The sequence below is a fragment of the Haliaeetus albicilla genome, chromosome 11, assembly GCF_947461875.1.
Source record: "Haliaeetus albicilla chromosome 11, bHalAlb1.1, whole genome shotgun sequence".
Taxonomy (NCBI): domain Eukaryota; kingdom Metazoa; phylum Chordata; class Aves; order Accipitriformes; family Accipitridae; genus Haliaeetus; species Haliaeetus albicilla.
Window position 1 is genome coordinate 27,515,431 of NC_091493.1, and position 24,393 is coordinate 27,539,823.

Consider the following 24,393-nt stretch of genomic DNA (forward strand, 5'->3'; position numbering starts at 1 on the left):
ATTCTTGGCAGGCTTTATACTAGATTTTAATTTGGATATTAGTTTGCCTGTGGTCGGACTGTATTGAGAACTGTTTAGAGGTGCTGATTAATACATGGAACATGTGCAGCCTTGATTACCATATGAATATTTGCTTCATGCGGCCTGTGATTGCTGTGAAGTATTGGCAAGAGACTGTGAAAGAGCAAATTGTACAAATAACAATGAGGCCATATTTATCTCAGACCGAAAAGCTTTTAGGGCTTGCAGTAAATTTGCTGCCATAAATAATCCAGGCTTCTTGGAGTGTGCTTATATTCCCCGTTTTGTCATGTGCATGCCCCATCCACCCTCCTTCCACTGGGGACATGCATGATCCCATCCCATCCTGGCCAGGCATATAAAAGAGCAAATCTGCTGCAGTCCTTTTTAGTGCCACCCGAGTACCCATCCTGCAAGCAGGAGCTTCCCATAGTTCCTGGGACTGAGGTCAGTGCTCAAGTACTTCATTTAAACAGTTTAGATGGTTGGCTCGACTGAGTAGGTCTAAAGAGCAACACTCACTTAACTGAGGAACTGTCTGTTGATTACTTTTTTTTGAAGCTCTGAATTATTTTCTCAGATACTTCAATCATAAACCAGAAATCTCTAGGCTTTGAACAATGTCTCTGTTGTGAGATTGTTGTGCCCCTGAGGACACATGTTCCAGATTTGCCTTGGAGAGGGACATGCGAAAGAAAAATGCAATATTTACAAATGTGATTAGAAGAGAATTCAGAAGTCCAAAGAAAACATCTTGGAGAATCCCTTGGTGAAAATCCTGTGCTTCCAAGCTGGGACACAAGGTGCTGCTGCCAGGCTTTTGAGGACAAAGTCCTGCAGTCCTGGACAGTTCAGTCTCTGGCATTGCCACTCATCTGAGCCATTAGCACTTTGGCAGAGCAAGAAATTACAGTGAGGTAGCAAGTTTTGTGTGACATCTGGTAGGTGGTACCTGTCCATGTTTCTGCTCCTGTCCTGCAGCCAAGAGTGAAATTGCTTGAGGCTGCCAGGGCTTTGATGGAAGAGGGCTATCTCAAGTGCTCTCATGTTTGCTGCAGGTTCAGTGCATGAACAGAAACACCCGTTATGTGTCAGATGGCATGCAGGAACTGTCCTGGCCCCACATCAGGGTTGGATCCAGCATCCTTAGGTCTTTCATTTCTCAGTCTGGCTGCTGACAGGCTGAATCCCTTTGAGAGGAACAATTTCCAGAGGGTTCATAATCCAACAAAAAGAGGGAAAAAATTCTCCAAGGGCATCATCTCCATCTGGGGACCATACTAACCTTGGAAGACTCCCTGCTTCCATGGGAAGAAAGAGACCTTGTAACTGGGTGGTGTTTTGGATGTGCTGCACATGTTTAGGACCCACTGCCTGTTCCCCTCAGATCCTCTTCAGTCCAGGGCTCAGTTCATGTGAGAAGAAGCTGATGACTCTGGAGGCATCTGTGATCCTTTGTCCTGCTGTCTCTCAGGTGCAGACGGGTGGATATGACACACGCACCATCCCCAAAACTATAGCAGATCTTCCTGACCCCAGACACACTGAGTAACCACATACTGACAGGTGGGGTGTAGATGGGCACAACATATCTTGAAAATCACCACTCACAGCTGAAATAAATACGTTTTCCCCAATCATAACACAACATCTATCATTGCCTCCTAATTGTGTACTTAATACAGTTAAATACTTTAAATTGTGCTTCCCCCCCCCGCCCAAGTTCTCTGCTGCAAGGCTGTGATTTCATCTAATCTGACAAGCTAAACAAGGGTAAGACTGTCTTCTTCTTGGCTGGGAAACCCAGAAAACCCTATGGTGATGACTGTGATTCTGGAGCCAATGCTTTTCCCCGAGGTCATGAGAGACCCCATCATCCGAGCACCACAGGGGAAGAGCTCTGCTGCTGCAGGTGCTGAGATAAAAGCTCTTATGGCCGTTTTTGGCGCATTTTGCGAGAGGATGATTCTTAGGCCAAAAGGAATTACCCTAGAAATAGAAGTGAGTCATCGTGCAGCTGTAATTACATTTCACCTCTCTGCATAGACTTAATTTGATTTTTTTTTTTTTAAATATGTGCATTGTATCCTAACTGTGCAGCTGAAAAGGGTACAGCAGTATTTGTTGGGTAAAATGTTCCCTAAATCTAGTGGGGTCATCTGCATGATGGCCATTGGTGCTCGATGGCATAGAGCCTGTAGTGTGTAAGTAGATGCTGAAGTGCCAATCGCTGTTATTGCTGCTGTTATCTTTGCAGATCACTAAAAAGCAGTGTTGCTGGAGTGGGGCTCTTCGACTCGGGTTTACTTCCAAGGATCCATCGAGGATTAACCCTGACACTCTGCCGAAGTACGCGTGCCCCGACTTGGTTTCCCAGAGCGGTTTTTGGGCCAAGGCTCTGCCAGAAGAGTTTGCAAATGAGGGAAACATCATAGCCTTCTGGGTGGACAAGAAGGGACGGGTTTTCTATCGGGTGAACGACTCTGCTGCGATGCTCTTCTTCAGCGGGGTGAGGACGGCAGAACCCCTCTGGGCTTTGATCGACGTCTACGGACTCACCCGCGGAGTGCAGCTCTTAGGTGAGTACCTGGCTCCAAACATGCAGGGATGATGCTGTGCCATCCCCAGCGAAGGGCCAGCCCGATGCTGCCTGTTCTCTCACTGTGCTGGGACAAGCACAGGGAAATGGCCGTTGTTCCTCCCCAGAGCATCTCACGACCTCAGCCTGGATCAGTCGGTGTTTGAAACTTAGCACGTAAATAAAACATGAGTGGGAGGTGGGAAACAACCGCTACAGTATAGCACTAGAAGCCATCTGTAAGTAAGTGGATTTCTGCTCAGAGGTGTTGCTCTACCAGAGCATAGACTGGAGCGTGGCATATACCTTGTAAAACTTTCTTTTTACCTCATCTGCTGTTTTTCCCATGCCGAAATGGGGAAATGCATTTCATGTGTTATGGATAAATCCTTCCTGGATGGCACTTTTATGATTTTCTGGCTGGTTTAATGGGCAGATTTGAAACATGGGTATCTTCCAAATTACCTGGGAGAAGCTGCAGCTGGTTTTGCCAGGATGTTGCTTTTGCAGAGGAGTTTGATTTGTCCTCTGGAGCCTGAAGTTTGGATATACAGTTGGGGTTGGAGGACGAGGAGTGCTGAGTGCCTGTGTCTTCTGCCATCCTCTGCTGAAAGGGAGATAGTTTGGCATTCATGAGGACTCTAATCTAGCCTCAAGTATGCAGGCTGTCAAGGTTTGGGCTATTTGAGTTTATACATCTTAGAAGAACTGAAAAGAGTCTCCAAGGACCCACCTTAAGGGGCAGCTAGGTTGCTGGGGGACCAGAGGTGTCAGCATGCAGCCTTAGAGTTGGCTTTGCATTGTCACTGGGGGGCAAATCAGAGCATTTCTCCACATAACAGCAGTTTCATGGGTCTTGTTTTCACCATGGAAAAGGTTAGATGGTACCTGGTGACCATCATCAGCTGGAGTTCCTTTGGAAGATGAGATGATCTTGCTAGGCTGAGAGAGATCCTGGCTTTTTCCTGTCATGCAGCCTGGTAATCTCTGCTAAAATGACATCTTCATGCCTTATGTCAAAAACTTTAATGAAACTTCTTTCTGACAGTTCTGCCTCCTTTCTGCACTGCTTTCTGTATTAAAAAATATGGTGGCAGGACTGCCCGTAGCAACCTACACAGCAGGGAAGAGGGATCTGGGTTCAGGAGGTGAAGAAATGGGAAATACTGCAAAAACTACTGGCCCAAGATTGCACAAGGCAGATGAATTAAAGAATTTCTCGGCAGCTTTTTGCTCTGTTTTAGGAGCAGAAAGATTTATCTTTGTTGTGAATCAGCTTGAATCGGAGCCACTAGGCAACTGTTCATATGCCAAGGTGATGATATTTGAATTTGGATCTAGAATTTGGGCAAATGTCATGCCAAGGATTCAGTTGGGAAGAGCTTACAAGTGACTCCAAGTCCTCTGGCCGTTCTTGCGAGATTTGGCACCTCAGGACTCCTCTGCCTGATTAATGAGGGCCCATAACTCTGGATTATGTGTTTCCTTTTAAAACACCTAAGAAATCATTTCCTATCCGTAATCTGCTCCTGCGTTGTCCTAGCATCTTCCACATCCCCTTTCACAAGGAAAATGTGACTCTTGCCAGCGACTGACTTACCTCTAGTCTAACAGGCTCCGAACTCTCTGGTGGGTATAAAGTCCCTGAATGAAACAGTCAGCTTCTGAGTTTACACAGTTGGCATGGAACTCAGATACATATTTATAGCTCATTCCAGCAGCCTTCAGCAGGCTTTAAGCCTAGCAACTGTGCCGAAAAGTCTTCAACTTGAGTCCTCTCTATCTCCATTCATTATTACACAGCACTAAAAGTCAGAGCAGGGAAATCATCAGCTATGTTGCCTCTGGATCCTATAGACATACCCACTGCAATGCTCTGCATGCCTGTTTTAGTGTAGCAGACCACACATATAGTATAGGACAACTTGCCAAAAACTCCTGGGACTTGACAAATGAATTTCATAGCTTAGCTACAAACATATGGTCGAATTCAGCCTGGTATGGCATGCAGGGCATCTGATGGAGGCTGGGGATGCTGGAGTGGTATGTTGAACAGAAGAGCCTAGCATTTCAGATTCCAGTTCAGTGATTTATTCCCCCTTCAAACTCCAAACATGTTCCTTGTTCTTGAGCCTCACCATTTTCCCAATGCCTGTAGGGTTGCAGGGTCATACTGCACCTCTGCACTGCCTCCATTTGCTTTTATGTGTATTTCACCCAAGAATCTGACAAAAAGCTTTATCGTTTCTGGTGGCTGTCTTTCTGTTTATCACAGAATTATTCCCTCCCCACTCCAAATAATGTAATTTCATGACCAAAATCAGACTTGCCCGAAGGAAAGACGTGCAGCGGTAAGTCTTGCGTCACTGCAGGATCCCAGCTCTGCAGGGGAATGCACAGTGTGCATTTATGTCCCCAAAAGTCACAACTTCCAAAACTTCACCTTCTTGTTTTGCTTATCTGCATTATGGTAGCAGTTCCAGCCAAAATAAGGAACCTGGTAAAGCAGGGCAATGACCAAGTCTAGTGACACTGTTCCTGTCTTACAGATTTAATAAAGAGAGACTTGAACAAAATGGGGCCCAAAGGCTGGGAGAGTTAAATAATTTGCCAGAGGTTATACAGCAGTGTCATCAGATTCAGGGATGCCATCAGCCTTGTTGCCCAGCTCAGTCCTGCCTCCCTCTCTGTCAGCATCGCAGGCATTGCACAACACTCCGGCATCACTAAATTGCGCCTGTGGATGAAAGAGAAACAGCTGGTTTGTACCTTAATTTTTCATTTCCTTCTGCTTATGGCTTTACCCGTAGCATCAGCCTTACTGATAATTACCCACATGTTATTACCGCTGTCAACGCACAGGTTTATGTGGCTGTCGCAGATGTTGCAGGGTTTGACTGCCCTTGCTGTATGTTCAGAAGCAGAGCCCTTCAAGCAGCTTCTTTGCCTGCTTGATTTTGTTCTGAAAAAGGTAAAAAGGGGCTTGCAGGGTCCACTGCATCTCAGCCGAGGGGAGGTCAGAAACTGAGTTTAGACCACATCTTGTCTGTCACTGCTGGAGTGAGTCAAAATGAGAGACTGGCTTAAATCCACCTTGCAGGTGGCTTCAGCGATGAGGTTCGCAGTGCTCACGCTCGGTCACAGGTGGGAGGCTACTCCTTGCTCTCCTTGCTTCTACCCATGTTACAGAGATGAAAAGGCTTAAATTCACCCAGGAATCAGGTCTCCTCTGACCACAAGGTCTCAGCTGGTTTCCTGCCACAATGTAAAGGCCCGCATAGGGGAGGTTGTTGCAATCGACTGGATGCACGCTCTGTGTTTTAGGGCATGAGTTTCGGCGTAGATGCAGGCTTACGTGACCTGTAAACATGCCCTTATACAGTGACTCTCTTGCCAACACACTCAACTTGCAGGCAGGATGGCTTACAGCTCTGCTTCCCTTTTTGGGCAGCTAGTTTTGCACAAGTGCACTTTTACATTCCAGGATAATTTAAAGCAATATTTACTAGAAATGTGGCTTAGCCTTATGTTATCACTTCAACATACACACATGCTCATTCACACTTCAAAAAGAGTCCGAGAAAAATGGAATATAAGCAATCTGCTGCCTCGCTGCTATAATAAAGCATCAAAAAGAAAAGGAAAGGAACAGCTGTTTAAATCCTGGGGTCTTCAGAGCCCTGGAGGAAGTATGGCAGCTCAGGGGAACCAAATGGTGTTGTCTCACATTAGCCTGCTTCTTTCAAGCACTTGGCTAGTGAGCCTGGCATAGAGTAAGAAATGTTCAGTACACTTTCTGTGGACTCACTGCAGGACAGCAAGGGTGGCAACTTTCCTCAGTGATGTGTACATTAAAGCATAATGTGTGTTTTCAGCATTTTCCCGTACCTTTTAGTGGGGAATTCCAGGTTTACCTGTTGTGTGGTGCCTTTTTGAAAATTGCCCCATTTTTATTGGCAGTGTCATTGTAGCACAGGAGTGCAGAATGGTTAAGATTGGAAAGGATCTATGAAGATCATCTAGCCCTACCGTCTAGTGTCTTTTCTTTCAAAGCACAACACGTGCTCTAAAAGTGTGGAAAAATGGGACTGCAAAGAAATGATGATTTCAGCATACCCCTCTACCCACCCTGTATTTCCAGTGGGGTAATGTGAGGAACAGTCTGTTCATTTTCCTTAGTCCCATTCATTAATAGTATGGTCAGCAACCAAACCTCTTTACCGTTTATTACTCTGTTCACGCTCTTCTCCCATCCATCTGTATTTTCATTCATGCAGTATTTCAAAGTAAGTGGTCTTGGTCTTTTACCGGCACAGTCTTGGAAAACCAAGGATAATTTTATTTAGACTGGCACACTGAGAGGCACCTGTTGAAAGCAAAGCTTCACCACCTCTTGTAAATATAAAATATGTGAAAAACTAGTAAGACCTTGCAAAGTGGGAAAATTTTAAATGCATATGTATTAAATGTGCATGTATTAGATTTACCTGAAGTAGAAACAGTATAAATATATACTTCAGTCATAAATACATATACAGATCCTAGTAGAATTAACTGGCAGTGCTATATATTATATCAGATATTTGGGAAATCTTTTCTATCTCCAGATCCCCTTCCTAGCTTCTTATTGCTTCATGTTTGCAAAGTATCAGAAGTCAAAATGTGAACTAATCATGGATGGAAGCGTGCACATCTCGGCACTCAAGCTAGTGTATATTTGACAAGGAAGTTGCACATTTTGTAGGGAAAGAAGGAAACGTTTTTCTTTCTTCACCCCTGTCAGTTCTTAGGTAAATTGAATCTCTAGCTCCAGGGCACCTTTGGAAGAAACATTAAATAAGCCTCAAATGAGGTGGATTTATGGGCAAATTTCAGATGTGAATGGTATAAGACTGATGATAAATCTAATTTATCGTATGCATCTGCAGTTTTACCATGTGGTTATTACTATTTTATTTTCCAAGTGCAAAACTTATTTTCCATTGCCCATGGGGATCCATTTCTGTTGCTATTCTGACACATGCAAATAAGCAGACTGATCTGCCGAGAGTGCTTCGCACTAAACACAATTGGATAATCAAATATGACTGCAGTGTATTTTTATAGTGTATTGTTGAAAGTGGAAGCTATAAACTATTTACTCTCTCTGTGGAAGTCTGTGACTATCTGATGAAAAAGAGTAATATGTGTTTAAACAGAGTCCTACTTAATGAAGGCAAGATATACACGACCTGCAAACAGTCAGTTGTCATTGTTTTTCCACATCTCCTAAGGGGAGAGGGAATTTAAATTGCCCATAAAGTTTTATTGTCTGTAGTTGTTGTCTCTATAGCAGCTGCAGGAAGCCCTCTAATGCGGCTAAAAATGTGAAAACAGTTTAATAAATAACTCATCTCTTGCCATTTTAATTAATCCCTGCTTTGCCTTAGCACCTCTGGAGGGACGTATTTTTCCAGATGTGATGGGTACCTGAAAGTTAGCCCACAGCCCAAAGGCAGCTCCTTGTGCTTGAAGGTCTGTCTGTCCTCCAGGTCTGTCTGTCTGTCTTGCTTGTGATGCTAAGGCTGCCGGACACAGCACTTTCAAGCAAGCCAGAGCTCGTCTTGGCCGTGTGAAGTCAATGCCTTTTTTTCCTTCTCTTTGCGTTTGGTTGTGAACAGCGGCGAATTTGTGCCCGTGAGCCTGGGCTGGCCCGCGGGGGAAGGCAGCATCTCCCCATCCCTGCCCTGCCCTCCTGCTGCCTGCGCTGGCTGCACTGGGGGGTTCAGGCTGTGCAGTTGAATGGCAAATACCAAATAAGTCAGAACAGCCAGATGCCAAGTAAAATAAGGTCTCTGAGGGATCAGCATTTCAGGCTTCACCGGTGTTGAATTACGAAATTGCACAGAGGCTGTGTGCATTACATATATTTTATCAGCATTGCTCGTCGGTGTACCTGTTGCTTTCAGCTGAACAACCTTTGCCTTCGCAGGGCTGCTCGTGGAGCTAAGGCAGTGGTACAGGTGAACGGAAAGGACAAAATCTGGTGCATAATGTGCTATTGGGCACATTATATCCACAAAATATCCACATCAGCGTCAGGAGAGCCTGCAAGTGAACCTGGGTAGGAATAAATTTAAGAGGGATTAGTCTGGCTATTATTGCCTAGACTGAGAAAAATGAAGACTGTATCAAGACAGAATGACCAGTGGAAAAATAAATTCTGTGCTTTATAAAGTTCCTTTTGTTCTGGTAAGCTGAAATATTGTTCCTAACACAGGCAAGAAGGCCTATATAATAATATTTTCCATGTTACCCATAAAAGCCTAAGGAAATACAAAACCTCTGACAATTGTAAGTGGTGTTTACATTATGGGTATGTATACACTGTAGTTCAGATGCTGACACTGCAAAGATAGGGCCCTGTGTTAAAAAAAAGTGATGTCTTCACATTAATTATCTGTTGTGATGATTGATTTGGCTGTTGCTTTAAGAAGGTAAATATTGATGGTTTACACTAAGAAATTTATCTTGCCTTTGCTAAGTGTTGCTATTTTTTAGCAGAAGTGTGGAACCTTTAGTCTGGAAACAGTGATTCCAATTAAAAGGGCTTTCACCTTCTTTTACTTCTACTAAAGGTATAAACTACTGGAGTAATTGAATATATACTGAATTTATTACACAGCTATAGTTATTTACAGAAGTTTCTAGTATAGACAGGGCCTTAGAGAATAATAACACACCACTAATGGAGCAGTGTATTCTTTTGAGAAACATTTTGAAGAATTCCTTATGTTAGCAAAGATTTTGGCATTTTTATTTAAGCCATTAGGATAAGCTATCTATGCTGTTTTTTAAAAAAATACATTCTCTTAACTGATACTTAATGCTACATATAATTGTATTTTCCTTAGTTTGTTTAATGTGATTCCTATTGTAATTCTGTAAGTAATAACTGTCTTTAAAAAGAAAGATGGAGAGAATATATTGGTACAAGGAATTAATCTTTACAGCTTCCTTAATACCTTTCTCCAAAATATTCAGCAAAATAGTTTAAACTGTACAAACCTTGGGCTGTAATGCTGAAAGCTAATTCCTCTTCATTCATAAAGCTATAGCTTGACAAAAAGAGCGCATTTACTCTGGTGTAAGACAGTTGGAGCTGGAGGTAAGTTTTGGATGTGAATTGAGTAGATGATCTGGTAAAAGTATAACAATTGTGCTAATCTTGCAATTCCAGCTGTTCCAGCTGTGGAGGCCATTTCCCCTAAGCCTGTATGACAGATGATGACTAAACATTGCTTGTATGATAAAACTAAACACTGGCTCTGTACAGTATGTCTTTGCTGGCGTGAGATAGCACTTTGTCATTTCAACGTCTAATTCGCATCACAGCTGCTGAATATGCAATTTACTGTACAGAGGATATGATTTTGTTATCCCTGTAGGTGTCTGGGTTATTAAAAAAGTTTGACACCTTGAATAAAATTAAATTAGCTTTTCCATCCATATCAGCAACAGAGCTAAAAGTGAGATTTCTTTGTACTCCAAAGTCTCAATTTTTTTTTCCAAACTGTATAAGCAGGACTGTTGTTCTTGGGCTCAGTCTGGAAATCCTTACTGATAGCCCAACTCTACTCCCAGTTTTACCAGCCTAAACTTGCAGCCACCTCTAGAATCGTTCTGGTTTCACACTGTGAGCAGAATCTAGCCCCAGTTTTTTGCTCATTCATCACTTCTCCTTGGCTAAACACTGAGCAGCAGAAGCTCCTCTAGACCTTGCCTGGCTTGTCCTGAAGAAAAAAACCATTTTGACTCAGGGAACCTGTGTTGATTCAAGCCAGGACCTCTCCTTCCATGTACCCTTGTCCAGGCCAGGAGAAACGAGCCTCTCGGGGTCTGTGTAACTGTAACTGTTCACAAGTGGCTGAAAGAAGGCAAAAATGCAGGTGGTTATCATCTGCTTGTGCAGACTCAGAAGAATTTTTGTGAGCAACTCAGGTCTGCACTTAACCGAAAGCTGCTCTTCCAGCACTGATGGACTGGTGCAGCGATGTCCTGCCCACTCAAGTGTGCAGTGCCGCCTGCCCCAGCATTAAACTCTCACCAACCCATGCTATGAATTTAACTGTTGATAAATCGTGGTGCATTTTTGCATCAAAAAGTTACTGTCCATGTGTGATGCGTAAGAGTGTGTCTGATACCTTCTACCAGTAGCTGCCCTTCGACACCAAGTTTCGTACTAAATCACGATGCTAATACATGGGCTAGAATGACTCGTTTGTTGATTTATGCCAAAGATATTAATTAGTTGGGATTTCATAGGCAGAAAGAGCCTCTCTGTTCATCAGCTGTACGTGACTTTTCTGATGTGTATGAAATGCGGTTCGTGTGACTGTGTGTCTGTACAAACAATACAGTGCAATTTAGGGGGTGTCTAAAGGATGTATTGATGCAAATGAAAGAATTTCTTAAAAAGTAAAATTTTCAGTGATGCTTCCAGGGCAGGCAAATGCAAAGGCATCACTGGTGCTCTGGGGCAGTGGTTAAGGAGAATGGGACCGTGTATGGAGGAGGGATCCCTGTGCTGTCCCACATGTGTGTGCGCTCTTCCCTGCAATCTGCTTCACCCCATGCTGGAGGTAGACCCTGAGGCTGAGTGGGTCCTTGGTCTTGCACCACTCTTCTTCTGTCCTCAGCTTGCTGCAGTCTTGTTCCAAGTCCTGGCCTTAGCTTGGGACACGCACACTGGGTCACTGAAGGTCCACTGAATCCAGTGATCTATCTCTGACAATGACCAGCATCTCTAGGTCCTCCTTGGAAAAAAATTCTGCAAATGCAGGTGTTATTTCCTCCTGTCTTTCATCTTTAGTCATGCTGAGCTACTACTTCTGTTCTCCAAGATACACTACCTGCATTGAATTGACTCCCAATTTTGATGCAGACGTTACATCAGCTCTGCTTATAATGCAGCTGATCCTGCAAGGTGCTGTGCTCAGTGAGATTCTGGGCTCCTCTCTCCTGCTCAGACATTTAGAAAAATCTGCATCTTGCATTATTCTATCACATCACACTCTTTTAATCACATTTTCATTATATGTTCTTCTGACAGTATTACATGTTTCCCCTATGTTGTGGCATTTGGTGAAAATATCATCCCTTGTGCTGACATGTGCTAGGTAAGTGCTTCTCCCTTTCATCATGGGAATTCTAGCAGGGTACTGTTTGCAGAACTCTGCGAAATTTATAAAAAGCATTTCCATGTATATAGGCTAGAACAGTATGTCCAGTCACTTGCAAGTTCTGATTCTCATGCATTAGCATCATTTTGATGTTAAAGGCCTTTACAGAAATATTTCAAAAGAAATTTCCATTCCATCTGATCCTATTAGATTTTCAAATTAAGCTTATTTGGAATTGGTAAATTTTCAGTCTGTAGCTAGGGATAAAAGATTGATAAATCAGATTGCTGGCCACTGAATCGAATATTGTGCTACTGGCTATGGCTGGTGTGTTTAAGAAGATGAAAATCTCATGTGATGTATCTGGCCACCAGTGTGACCCTTCACAGACAATTAATTTTCTTCAGGAAAAAAAAAAAGAAGTTTAATTGCTCTATCTTCTTTTAAGGGGATAAAGACCACTCCAGGGAAAAAGCCTTTAGAATCCAATAATCCTATTCCGGCACTGGTACCATGCCAATAAATACTGCATCACTTGCATGAAAAGATCTGAAGCCTCCAAAATCTTTAATGCAGTGTTCCCTCTTTCTCTGCATGCCCAAGTCCAGAGGACCCCAGCACTTCAGAGCCACGTAAGTGTTTACTTGAACCAGGAGACTGATGACAGTTTGTTCCATGTGTTTCCATAGACATCTGCATTTCCTCCTCATTCTGCAATGGTGTTTTCCTGGTCGATTTTCTTTGCCCTCTTTGCTGTCGGTAGGCAGCAGCCATCACCCTCCTGAGCCTTTTATAGGCATCAGTGGATGTCTCTGTTATCTGTTGTGTGAAAGCATCTTTTTGACAAAAACACCAGCCCTGTTGGTTTCTGCTCCTGTTTCTAGGCCTGGCTGGTTCTAGCTGGACCTGAATCAATGGCTCTGTACACTGGAGTATGCTCACGTCCGAGGTGAGCCTCGGTGTTACCTGTATTTGTCAAGACACTTTTTTATTGCTTCGTTCCTAACACGGTAGAGTCTGCAGATCTTGACTGTAATGCTGCTTGGCCAGGTGGAAGGAAATTGGCCTCATGCTGAAGGGCAGTGCTAGAAACACTTGGAAAGAAAACTGAACTGATGGAGTATTTCACTGCAGAGCTGCAGGGACTGGCAATTTCAACTCAGCCTAATTGGCTCACTCAAAACAAATACATAGATAATTTGGTCTTAGGCCATAATCACTATTATGACTATTTGTATGATGATTTCTAATGCTTCATTTTTGGATGTGAGACCTAAAAGACCAGGTAAGCTCCAAAGAGTCAAAGTAACGATCTAATAGTGAGGCAGAGGGTGCTCAATGTTGGCAGGCTAAGGGATGAAAGCTGATGGAGGAAAAATTCAAGTGGGTAGTAAAATACCATTTTAAAAGTGTGTCGTTTCCAACTGGACAGATTACCCATTCTCAGTTGCTCAGAAAAGAAGGCTGTATAGGCTGCAGGGCCTGAATTCAACAGGATGGTTAACTACTTACCCACCTCTTATGCATATGTAGTTGTATCTGGTATGCCAGAAATCAGGTATATGCTTGAGTAAGTATGTTAATTCACATTCCTAAAGATAGCCATGTGCTTAAGTGCTTTGCTGAATCTTTTTCTTTGCCATCTGCTTGTTAGTGGGTTCTGTGCAGGGCTTGCTAGGTCAAAACCAGTGGTCTGTGGTTAATCAGTAATCAGTGGTTATGCAGGGATTAGGCTCTGTGCTTAATGGTTTTTCTGAGAAGCAAAGAGTCTTTTAGAAGGAGAAGGAGGAGGAGAGAGATGAACATGAGCAGGGGAGGCTGGAACGCACTGCTGAAGTTGGAGGGAGGTAGAGGAGTTGCCTCCCAGCAATGCTTACTTTTCTTGGAAAACATGCTAGTTTCTGTGCAGGAAGGTTTAAGAATGGGTCCAGAAGCAGGAGGGGAGCAGGAAGATGAAAGCATGGAAACAGGGTGAGCTGCTGTCTGAAAGCGATGGAAGAAGGACAGGTTTGGCAAAGAGAGATCAGGTTATATTCATGGGGAAGGCCAGAACAACCCAGTAACCAAGATACCACCCCTTTCTTGCCTGGTTGCTTCACTCACGTAAGGTTCAATTTACACTTGTAAATCACTGGCTCATTTTGACTTTGTGTTGATAATTCATAACCCAAAGGCTTTGGCTTCCTTTTTTTTTCCCTTTATCTGGACAGCACAGGGTGTTAGGTGTGTTTGAACTGTTTTTCATGGGTCACTGTGGATGCCCGGCATGTTCCTTGAAGATAAGTGAGCTCTTTTATCAGGTCAAGTACATACTACTGACACTCTCTCTATCAAAAGGATCATGAAGATACAGGAGAAAAACAACACATGGGGAAATATCTGAGTCTGATGAGTTTCTTATGTCCTGAATTAGATTGGTGCCTTTTTGTTCTGCTCTTGATAACACCTGTTCCTCTTTCTGCAGTGGCTCTTTTTATCCTGTAGTTAACTTATTATAGAAGTCTTCTGCTAATAACAAACATTGACAGATCTGTCAAAGGGGTGTTTCGGATGAAGGTGAGCAGACTGTGTGAGGAGAGAGGAGATACTCTTGTTTGTTAGTGCTTTGCAGGGGGGGTTTCACACTCCTCAGCCTGTGTGGGTGGAATTTGCTGCCAGATAAACTCGTGTCTATTGAGTTGCACTTTAGAGTCTAATCTTCCACTTAGTAGCATCTGTAGCTTGCTTGGCTGAGAAAAAAAACCAAACCTCTTTAAAATATGTACTGAGTGCAGTATTTTCCTGCAGAGGGTTTAGTTACAATGGACAATCTAGAAAATTAATGCAGATTAATTGCAAACATGGCTTTTAAAAAGGACTAGTTATGCTAACCTGAATAATTTCTATGGGCAAGCATTTAGAATTGAAATAGCCTGACTTTGGTTTAGCTAGATTCAGAGTGAGCTCAGGTGACATTTGATTTACTTTAAGAGTTTTGCTGGCACCCACAAAAGTGAGAAAAAGCATCTTAGCCCCTCTCTGAGACAGGCACAAGGGTAAATGGTGGCCACTGGAGAAACCCAGGCAGCCACCTCTTCCTGGCTTTAGCAGAAGGGTGAAAACCAGCAGTGAATGACAGGAGCTTCTCAGACTGTTCTGGGTAGACCTAAAGATAACTTCACCATCACTCCTGGAGGTGTGTCACTGTTGGTTATTCTGGCATAAGCGTCGTCCAGGGCATATTCGCAGCCAGCAGTCCCAGATGCTTACAACTGCTGTCCCCTCCTCAGGATGTTCCTATTGGCAGCTATTTGACTAAGCTATTATTTTATGGTATATTTAGTTCTTTTTTATCTTTCCTCACTGTCAGTCTCTTCAGACCAATAATCATGTTTTCTTCTTTACCACAGCCTCCATATCCTGCTGTCATTCTAAAAATGCTTCTGTGATGTTAAATCTTTTCCAGTTACATGATGAGAATTAATTCATTCTGACACAGCCATGAAAATCTGATTCAATTCCTTTTTTTGGTATCTCAGTCACAGTCCTTGATCACAAATCAGCATGAGTCAGAATTTCCCAGGTTATTATTTCCTCAGAAAGGCTGATTGCAACCCTGTCTCCATATTTAATATCCTTTTTCCGAGTGCAGTGGAGCCAAGCAGTTGAGGCTGCAGTGATTTTGTTTGGAGACCTGTCTGTTTTTCTGGCATTTGATGCCACAGGTGGAAAAGGTGACACCAAAGAATATCCCAGACCAGTTTTAGGGTTGCAATTTCCCATCATCAGGTAGTTGAGTCCATGCTGGCTCTACAGCATAAAGATGACTACAGAAACAAGCAGGATTTATTTCTCTGGAAACTAAGAAATCCTGGGTCATAGGTGGGGAGGGAACACAGTGGCTTTATCAGCTTGTGCCAGGACATGAGAATTTAGTAACAACAGGTTTTCAAACTGGCCATACTGTGCTGAGATTTTCTGCCAAAACGGACTGTTCTGAAATGTTTCAGATAGATAGGTTTTGAGTCCTTTTGGGTTCAACTGGTTAAATGAGTAGCTTATCTGGAGTTACTAAAAGTAGACCAGAATGAAAAATAAGTGGGGAATACTCTCTTTGGGCCCTTATCATTCATTTATTCTCTCCAATACAAGTTTGTCTCTCAAGTTTTATGTCTGGAGGCCAGGACCACGTTGACTGCCCATTGAAAGAGTGGAGTGCCATCAGTCTGTTCTTCTGCGTTGGGCTGTGCTGTGGCCAGGAGGGGTTTGGAGGCACCAGAAGGCTTCCCTTTCCTTACACAGAGCCTCTGGCTCTGGAAGCAAACACAGGAGGAAATCCTGCTTCCACATCGCCATTGTACCTCTCCTTATTCCGAAGGATGTGCTGTCGGCTGAGCAGCAGCTGAAGGGGCTGCAGGAAGGAGCAGGCATTGCTTCTTGCAGGTCACAGGAGGCGGGCGAGATCCCTGAGCCTGCCCCAGGGGGTTTGTCACTGCACAAATTCAATGTCCAGCTTGAGGACTAAGGAACCGTTTCCATGTTTTCTATTGATTGCTGCAGCTTCCTTTTGTGGTTCTCTTGGGTTCTTCAAATAGGACGATAGTAGCTTTAATACCCACTTGGGTTTTTTGCTTGCTTGTTTGTTTCCTACCAAGCTCTAGCAATATTTTTATTTTTTCACACGAAAAGGAAAAAAAAAGGTCCAGACAGAGATTGGTCCATTATTTTTATGAGGGAAGAATATTTATCAGGGTTTAATTGTGCAGGAAAAGCAACCAAGCACTGCCTGCAGGGGAAGGCCTTTACACACTGGTGTGAGTACGTCAGATCAACAACTAATGGTTAACAGGAAGGGACAAAAAGCCATCCTTAATTTTGGTGGTAAAGGATTCAGCTCCTGATTCAGGCTCAGATTTCTCATCTTCCCGAGACAAATCACACAAGTGCCTGATTTCTGCAGGACGGAGATACTGCTTTTCTTCCTGACAGGGGACTGTGGGTTTCAATGCCTCTGAGTTACTGGACTCCTCATGTGCTAAAGTGGGCAAGCCAAGCTACCGGTCCAACAGAAGTGCCTTGTCTTTGTCTGACTTGTGTGCCTTGCGAGTGTGTTTTGGGCAGAGACACGAGTTACTGTTTCATGATTCGATTTTCTATTGTGTTGCATACACCAAAGGCTGTGCAGTGATGCTCCTACCCTGTAGACACAATGGTTATTAAAGCTTAGGTGAGTGAACTCAGTTTCCCCTAAAATTTCCAAACAATTCCAGGCATTATTGGTGAGGATAATTAGGATAAGATGCTGGTACGCTGAGCAGAGTGGGTGGCCTTTGTGAGGCTCATTCATTATTAATCAGCCATGTAATTGCCTTTAAGTGACAAGGTGCGATTGCTTTTTTTTAGGCCCAATTGCATCTTTATGCTACGAGCAGAGATGAGATCCTCTCGCCTGCATTGTTGTGAATTACCCGTTTGGGAAATGAGGATGCTGTAGGTTGGAGATACTGCCTTGGAGCTCACTCGTGACACAGAGAGACAATCAGATGCTGAATAAGCAAGAAATTAATTCTTCCTTCCCTTTCTCCTTTCCGCATAAGAGACGGGTTTGTTTTTGCTGGAGTTTTGCCCGTGTAAAGGCTGCAGTATGGAGCCAGTGTGTGCCGTCGCACTTAACCTTTGGCGTGTCAGAAACCAGCTAATGCTGGGGGCAAAAAGCCCTCTCTGACGGCAGTATCTGCTGAGCGTGCCCCCAGTGTGGCGGGGGCCTGGGGGGAGCCGGGTGCAGGGGTACCAGCCATACATTGAAACATTGGAAAACAAACTCCTCGCAGATGAAACAAACTTAGTGCTCTGATTTAATGCAACCTAATAGCTGTGCTTCAAATGACTTATAATGAAGACAAAATCAGTATAGTCTTCATTAAAAACAGAGTGATAACATAATAAACATAACCTTATTGAACTCAAGGAAGCATAAATCAATAGTAATTCAAAAGCATTATAAAAAACAATTATGATTCACTGCTGAACTCTGTTTTACAGTCTGTGAAAACTTTTTATGTTTTGCTTTCAAAAAGGCATTTCTCTTAATCAAAGTTGTTGCAATTAGAGGGAGTGGTAATGATCCAGAAGATGGCTGAGTGATGTTGCCTTTTGAGGATCTCTACGGCTGCCATTTTCATAGCGTGAACAGTGATGCTTGGTGTTGGCAGAGAAGCTCCCACGATCAGAGCTCCAGCAATTGGAAATGTTGTGTTTTGCAATACACCCCCATTCCCCCAAACCTACCATGATGTTGAATTCCATCCACTTAAAACAGAGCCCATGTTTAACAATAATTTAAATCATTATCCTGCCTGTCAGCTCGGAGTTAAGGGGCTATGCAACTGCGATTCTCTGTTTAGAAACTGCCTGGAATAATAACTTTCAGATGTCTCAAATATGCACCACTTATCTATAACATCTAAATACAAATGTCTCCCCGCTGAGCAAGCCCGACACTGTTTACCTATCGTGTCCAAACCATTCCAGAGGGTTTGCTTGGCGTGGAGCGGAAGGCCCTATATCCGCAGCTCCGACAGCGCTGTCAGTGTAATGTTTTTCAACTCCTCCTCACCTTTAGGTGACTGCAAAGAAAGAAACAGCCTAAGCCTGGGGGTGACAAGTGAAGAATGTCCCTGCGTGTGCATTCCCCCGCTCCCACCCCCACGCCAAGGGTAAAAGTGCATTACGAGCAGCCCCGCGCTCTTGCAGACGGGATGATGCTCGCGCCGCTGGGTCCCTGCCAGCCTGCTGTGAGATGATCCAAATGCCGAATCCCGCATGCCCCGGGCGCGCTGGGGCCGGGCAGAGTTGAGGCGCTGTCACCGGCTTGGGGGCCCCGGGCTCTTTCTCTGCGTGCAGACCTCAGCGGGACCTGTCAAGTCTCATTGAACGTCAGGCTCCGCAATTGGCTTGCGCCGTATGCTGCCCCCAGCTACGGCGTGCCAAAGCCGTGTGCCGCGCAGCCGGATCGCTGCCGCCCAGGGAGCTGCCATGCTGGATGCAGGCGCTCAGCATGTCCCTCGAGGGGCTGCGGGGGTGATGGGCCATGGTGCGGGGCTGCCCCTGCAGCGCGTCCATCAGTAATCAGAGCGGGGAGAGCTGAAAAAACCCTCCTTGCTTTGCTGCGGCTGACCTGTGGCTTATTGTGGGGGAGCCCCTGTGACTTTTGGGGGCTCTCCCAAAGGCAAGGAGTGTCTTCTACCACCCGCACCTGGAAAGAGGGGAGCTCCATCCCCATAGCTGGCGTTGGGTACCAAAGCCCTCTCCGCAGTGCTCTGCAACCTAATGGGATATGCTGCATAGCCTCCAAATTTCCTAGCGCATCCCAGGGAGCCCCACGCAATGCTTGGGCTTTGCTTCCCCTGGGCACACAGAACACCCTTAGCTGGTGTGGCCTGTCCTGGTGCAGCCAGCAAAGGTTAAATAAGGAGAAATGAAAAGCATTTAATGCATCTTTGCATCATCTTTGGTCCCTAGGTGAAGTCTGAGTCACAGCTCTTATGCTGTATACCAGATCTATGCAAATGTTATTGACATTCTTCCTGGGGCTCTTATCCCTTTGCTTTCAGTTAACTCCTGGATTACCTGTTGTCCAGCCCCTGCAGTGCTGCTGCTGTCCTCATATTACACAACAGCAGGTTGTCTGAAATGTATGTGTTCTGGGCATTGAAAATATTGCTGTTATTTTATTAGTTTTTATAGAAAGCGTGAAAGTTAAACTGTTAGCAGGGGCCAGACATGGTACCAGTTGTTTTACAAGGCTATGGTTATGGAAGCAAGCCTTCCCCCTTGTCCAGCTTGGACAGCAGTTAGCATGTGTGTCCCTTCCGCGGCCACCCAGGGCTGCCACAAAGGAGCACTGCTGATCTGCTGCCGCTGCAGACAGGTTGAGCCCATGATAGTGTTTTTCAGAATAGCTGCAGTTAGTGAAGTATGCATAGCATTAGCTGAGCTCAGAACATGGCTGCTTCTTCCTTTTTCTTTTTTTAATGTAGGCTTCCTTGTAGGGATGTGGCTTGGAGAAGAGTCCTTTATAGCTTGCTCTCAGCCTGCTCAGGAACCCAGATCAGTGAGGCTCAGTATCTGATGGCTTTCTTCATGCAGCACGCCTGCCTCCATGCACATGAGTATACAGTCCAATTTACTTGCTTGAAATGCCCAAATTGTTTTTCTGTTCTTCATGAAATATTCATCTGCTTGGATGTAGTAAGCCAGGTTTTTCTGGTGGTGGCGTTTCTGGACAGAAGCATGCACAGGCATGTGGCTCCAGTGCCCGCTCAGCTTGCTGGAGCTGCCTGTCCCACCTACCGCTCCAACACGGTGGTGCTCGGGGAGAAGCTCTGCCCGGGGAGCCATGCAGCTCTTCCATGCTCAGGAAATGAGCTGCTCTGAGGCCACCTTCCCTCCATTCATCCTCCCACTTTGTATGGTCGGGGGCTCCAGCTTTATGGGCCTGTCTTCACATATGCCAGTATCAGAGTGGTTGGGGTTGGGAGTGAGAGCAGCATGCAGGACCCGTGGGCTCTCCATCCTCAAGCTGGCTCCTCCTGTATGCTCTTACACCGGTTACTTTATCAGCATCTTGTCACCTCCTCAGCAGCTCTTCACTGACTTTCCCACCATCACCCATGCCAGAGGGCCTGGAGCAAGTTAGCACAGCAGAAGGATTTCATACATTTAACCTGTTTATCCATCGCTTGTGTGTGACAGTTAAAAGCTACCTATATCACTTGCACAGAATATCATATGTACCAGGTGTTCTCTGATAATGGTTTGCAGCTTGGCCATGTATGCGGGAAAATAATTTGCAGCTACAGGAGTTGCCTTCATGCTGTTTGTTGCTCTAAATTTGTACTGGGTGTTTGCTGCCCAGACGGAAAGAATGCTGCAGTCCTGGGTGCTGGCATCTCAGATGTCTTCAGCGAGAGATGACCAGTGACGTGTTTCTTCCCAAGTGGCATCCCGAGGTTACATGACAGAATGACAGACAGATGGTGTTAGGTTGCACAAGAAGCACTGCTGGCCAAAAAGGTATAAGCAGCTAGTGTGAACCCGTGTGATCAGGTCCAGCCAGTCTCCATAAGGACCTGGGGCTAGTTTCATTTACTGGGGGTGGGAATTGTTTCCTACAGTAAACTAAAGGTTCAAAGCTGAACTGAATCTCAGCTCCTCCAAAACCCCCAGCGCTCTCCGATCTGGTGTTTTGATTACCTGAGCCCATTTTAAATGCTAGCTCAAGCGTCAAGCCCTCACATTTCCATTTAGCTGTTCAAGGAAAACAATTTTAATAGCTACGCAGCTATTCATCAGGATTAGGCCCTGCTGGACTAGTTTGGATAACGCTCAAGCTAAGCGCAGTGTGGTCCGAGCTTAACTTGGAACATCCGGAGGCACCAAAAACCATTTGCTTCAGCAACTCAAGCGTGTTCCTCAGCCCCCGCTCTTCATGCCGCTGGCCATGGCCAGTACCAGGAGAGGAGGGGCTGGGGGAGAGCCCGGTCTCCTGTTATTCCTGGCCCTGATGGAAACAGGGAGAAGCAGAAATGTCAGCAGGAAGCGTGCATTTTTGAAGCTCGCACCCCCAAGCTGACGTGGATGCAGAGGAGAAAAGCATCCACATACTTGGGCGCTTACCCAGCTGCCCCCCGTGGCAGCAGCACCTCTGCCCATTGCTCACCGTGTGCATCCCTGCGTGCCCTGCTGTTGCAGCATGGAGCACAGCAGCCCCCCGAAAGCACCTCTGGGATTCCAGTGGAGCAGAAGTTAATTTGTTCTGTATTTATTGTCTAAGGTTAGATAGCTAGTATACTGCTCTGCCAAGTGTTGAGGGAAGAATTCGTTGTTCCACCTTATATGTTTCTTGGAGTGGCCCGTGCTGAACTGAAAATCCCCGGCCAGCCAGCACTGAGCTAGGTTTCACATTGGTGCTGAAGACACTGATTTGCTGATGGCTTCGAGACTTGGAGGTGTACATGGGTTTCCTCTCTTGTCCACGTATCTTCACGCAGATATCAAGAAGTTTTGCTTACTTAACCTCCAGTATTTAGTGGGAAAATGCTAGAAAATGTTCTTTTTTAAAAAAAAGAATTAGTAGAAGTTGAATAGATTACAGTTGTTTTCATGCTGTTGCTGCTGGCTGGCTTTTCCCTATCCAGACTTCACTGGAAAACATTGGAGGATTCCTGTGAGAGGCTCAGGCTCCCAAACAGATTTGGACATTTAATTGCTGCAGTGGTGGGGACTTGTCAAGGGTGATGCTGGCTGCCTTCTATGTAATCGCTGAGATCTGGAAGTGGGAGCTGGAAATCCCATAAGAATCTGGTTTCTTTAAGTACTTTGACCCTTTGGATTGGCTATGGAGGCTCCTGGGACAGCAGAATTTATGTAAGACATTTTGCAGTGTCATCTTTTTTTTCAGTTTTAGGAAATGTTGAGGCTGGATGGAGTTCAGCAGGTTAAAAGGGACAGTTCTCTTGCTTTTAATAACTGCTGCCACTTGTTTCTGAGGTGCGTTGGTTGTTTTACAAGGGGAGGCAAGATAGTATCTGCTTTCTATCTGGTAGGACAGCAACCATTTTATTCACAGAATGGTCTGAATAAAGACAAATTACTGAATGTTGTAGAAATCTTGATGGTGAGACAAAGCCCTCTCACTAACTGAAAATAATAATGGGGTTTTGAAGGTCTCTATATAAATATTTACAGCTCGCTCTCTCTATGTATGTATAAAAACAACCAACCATCTACCCACCCCGCAACCAAACACTGCATAAAGACCAGAAATCTTTACCATTTTCATGAAAAGCAAGGGGATAATAATACATTAAATTGTTCACATTTTTTTCAGTTGTCTAGACAGTGCTATACTGAAATAACCCAGTGTGTCTAGCTGAAAAGGGAATTCGCTTAGGACTGTGGATCCCATGCAGACAGCAAGGAGGAATTGTTGAAAAGCTTTGGAGAACGGTGAAAGCAAGCTGTCCACTGTCCATCTGGGTGTTACGTCTCGGAAGAGGTGCTGCAGCTGAAAGTAGCTGTCAGCTGTCCCGACCACTCAGTGCCATCCTTGGCACCATGTCCGTGGGAGCGAGGAGGAGTTCAGCTGGGACCTTCAGCACATCCAGAAAATAGAAATGATGCAGGAGAATGGGCCTTGTCTCTGCTTCTCTGAAAAAGAGAGACTTACCCATGTGGAAAGTAAAGTAAAACTGCAAAGGAAGGAGTTTAGCTCTTATAGGTCATGTATTCACAATACTTTAAGGGTCTGAAAAAAGGAGAAGAGTGAATTTGTTGTTGCTTCTGTTGTCATGGGACTGTTCTCCTGGCCCTGTGCTTCCCTGTGTTGCACAACAAGCACAAGATGCAACTTCTGTGGAGGGGGAAGTGTGGTAGTTCCCTTCAACACTTAAATACCTCTTGATTCCTCCCATTGGACGCGGAGCAGCATGCGCTTGTTGTTCTTTCCATCCTTCCCCCTTGCCTCCCCAGGCAGGAGACACCTGGCACTTCCCGGTGAGCCTGGGCAGAGCTGGAGCCATGCAGAAACATTCAGGCTCTTACAGCAGGAGCAAGCATGAAGACAAATGTCTTCTTAGAGACTATGATGTCCTCTCTTTACCCTGCTTACTGCAGGCATGGGATGAGACCTTTTCAGTTGAACACATGCAATGCAGGGAGTAAAAATCAGAGCAGGATGTGATGCGTTTGAATTTTGGGCATCGTAGAGTTTTGTAAATCATAGCTACTCCATTTATTTTTAATGTGGGCAGAAGATTCAGCACGGTAACTCTGCCTACGAGCATGAAGCCCATCACCTATTTCAAAATGATCTACCAGGAGAATACTCAAGTATGACCAGGGTAGACCCGCATGTTGGGAAGCACATTTGCAGTATAGGATGGGAGATGCCCTCAGTGAAGAAGCACTTAAAAGCTATGCCAAGTGTCTCCTCTCTGTCAGCATCATCTTACCTGAGCAGCAATGCATTTAAGCCAGTGCTTTGTGTTTCTCTTTGGGGAGCTACGAGATACCTCTGTGTGTACCTGCTAAAAGCAGACACTCAGATCTGAGCATTTGAGTCATCAGACATAAAGTCTCTGGTGATTTTACTTAGATACTGGATGGTGACGACAAATTTGGCCACTGTGGAAACTTCAAAGCAGAGAGCTGGCTGGGGAGGGAGAGCTGATCCCAGGAGTTCCTCCAAAAGTAAGGAGTAAGAGTCGCCTGCAGCCCTGGGAAGGCTCACAGGTATGTTGAAAGCACTTCATGCTCAGCCACAAGAAGGCTGCTGAAACAGCAAGGACTGGCTGGGTTGTAAGCAACTGCCACTGGTTACTATGCAGTCTACAATAGATTTATTTAAAGTTTTTTAGGCCATGTTTCCCACTTAAAACTGCACAGATTTCCAGGAGAAGTTCAGCTGCTGACCATCTGCTCCCCAGAGAAACACTTAAAAGGGCTCTTTGTCCCTTTTTAACACCTAAAACATTTCCACATTTAACAAGGCGAGCATAGGATCTGTCACTAAGGGCTCCAGGACCTCGCTCCCTGCAGACACCTGGGGGGTGTTCAGAACACTGGGAGCTGCTTGCAGGAGGAGGACTTGAG

The 24,393-nt window shown here is 44.9% G+C and overlaps 1 protein-coding gene across 4 annotated transcripts in view; it reads left to right on the forward strand.

The window, feature by feature from the left end:
- The window catches only part of NEURL1 (neuralized E3 ubiquitin protein ligase 1), a 166,013-nt gene that overhangs the window by 99,349 nt on the left and 42,271 nt on the right, over positions 1–24,393 (forward strand). For all 4 annotated transcript variants that reach the window (XM_069796900.1, XM_069796902.1, XM_069796901.1 and 1 more), the window contains exon 3: positions 2,279–2,600. In XM_069796900.1, the coding sequence (XP_069653001.1) occupies positions 2,279–2,600 (322 nt within the window). The remainder of the gene's footprint in view (positions 1–2,278; positions 2,601–24,393) is intronic.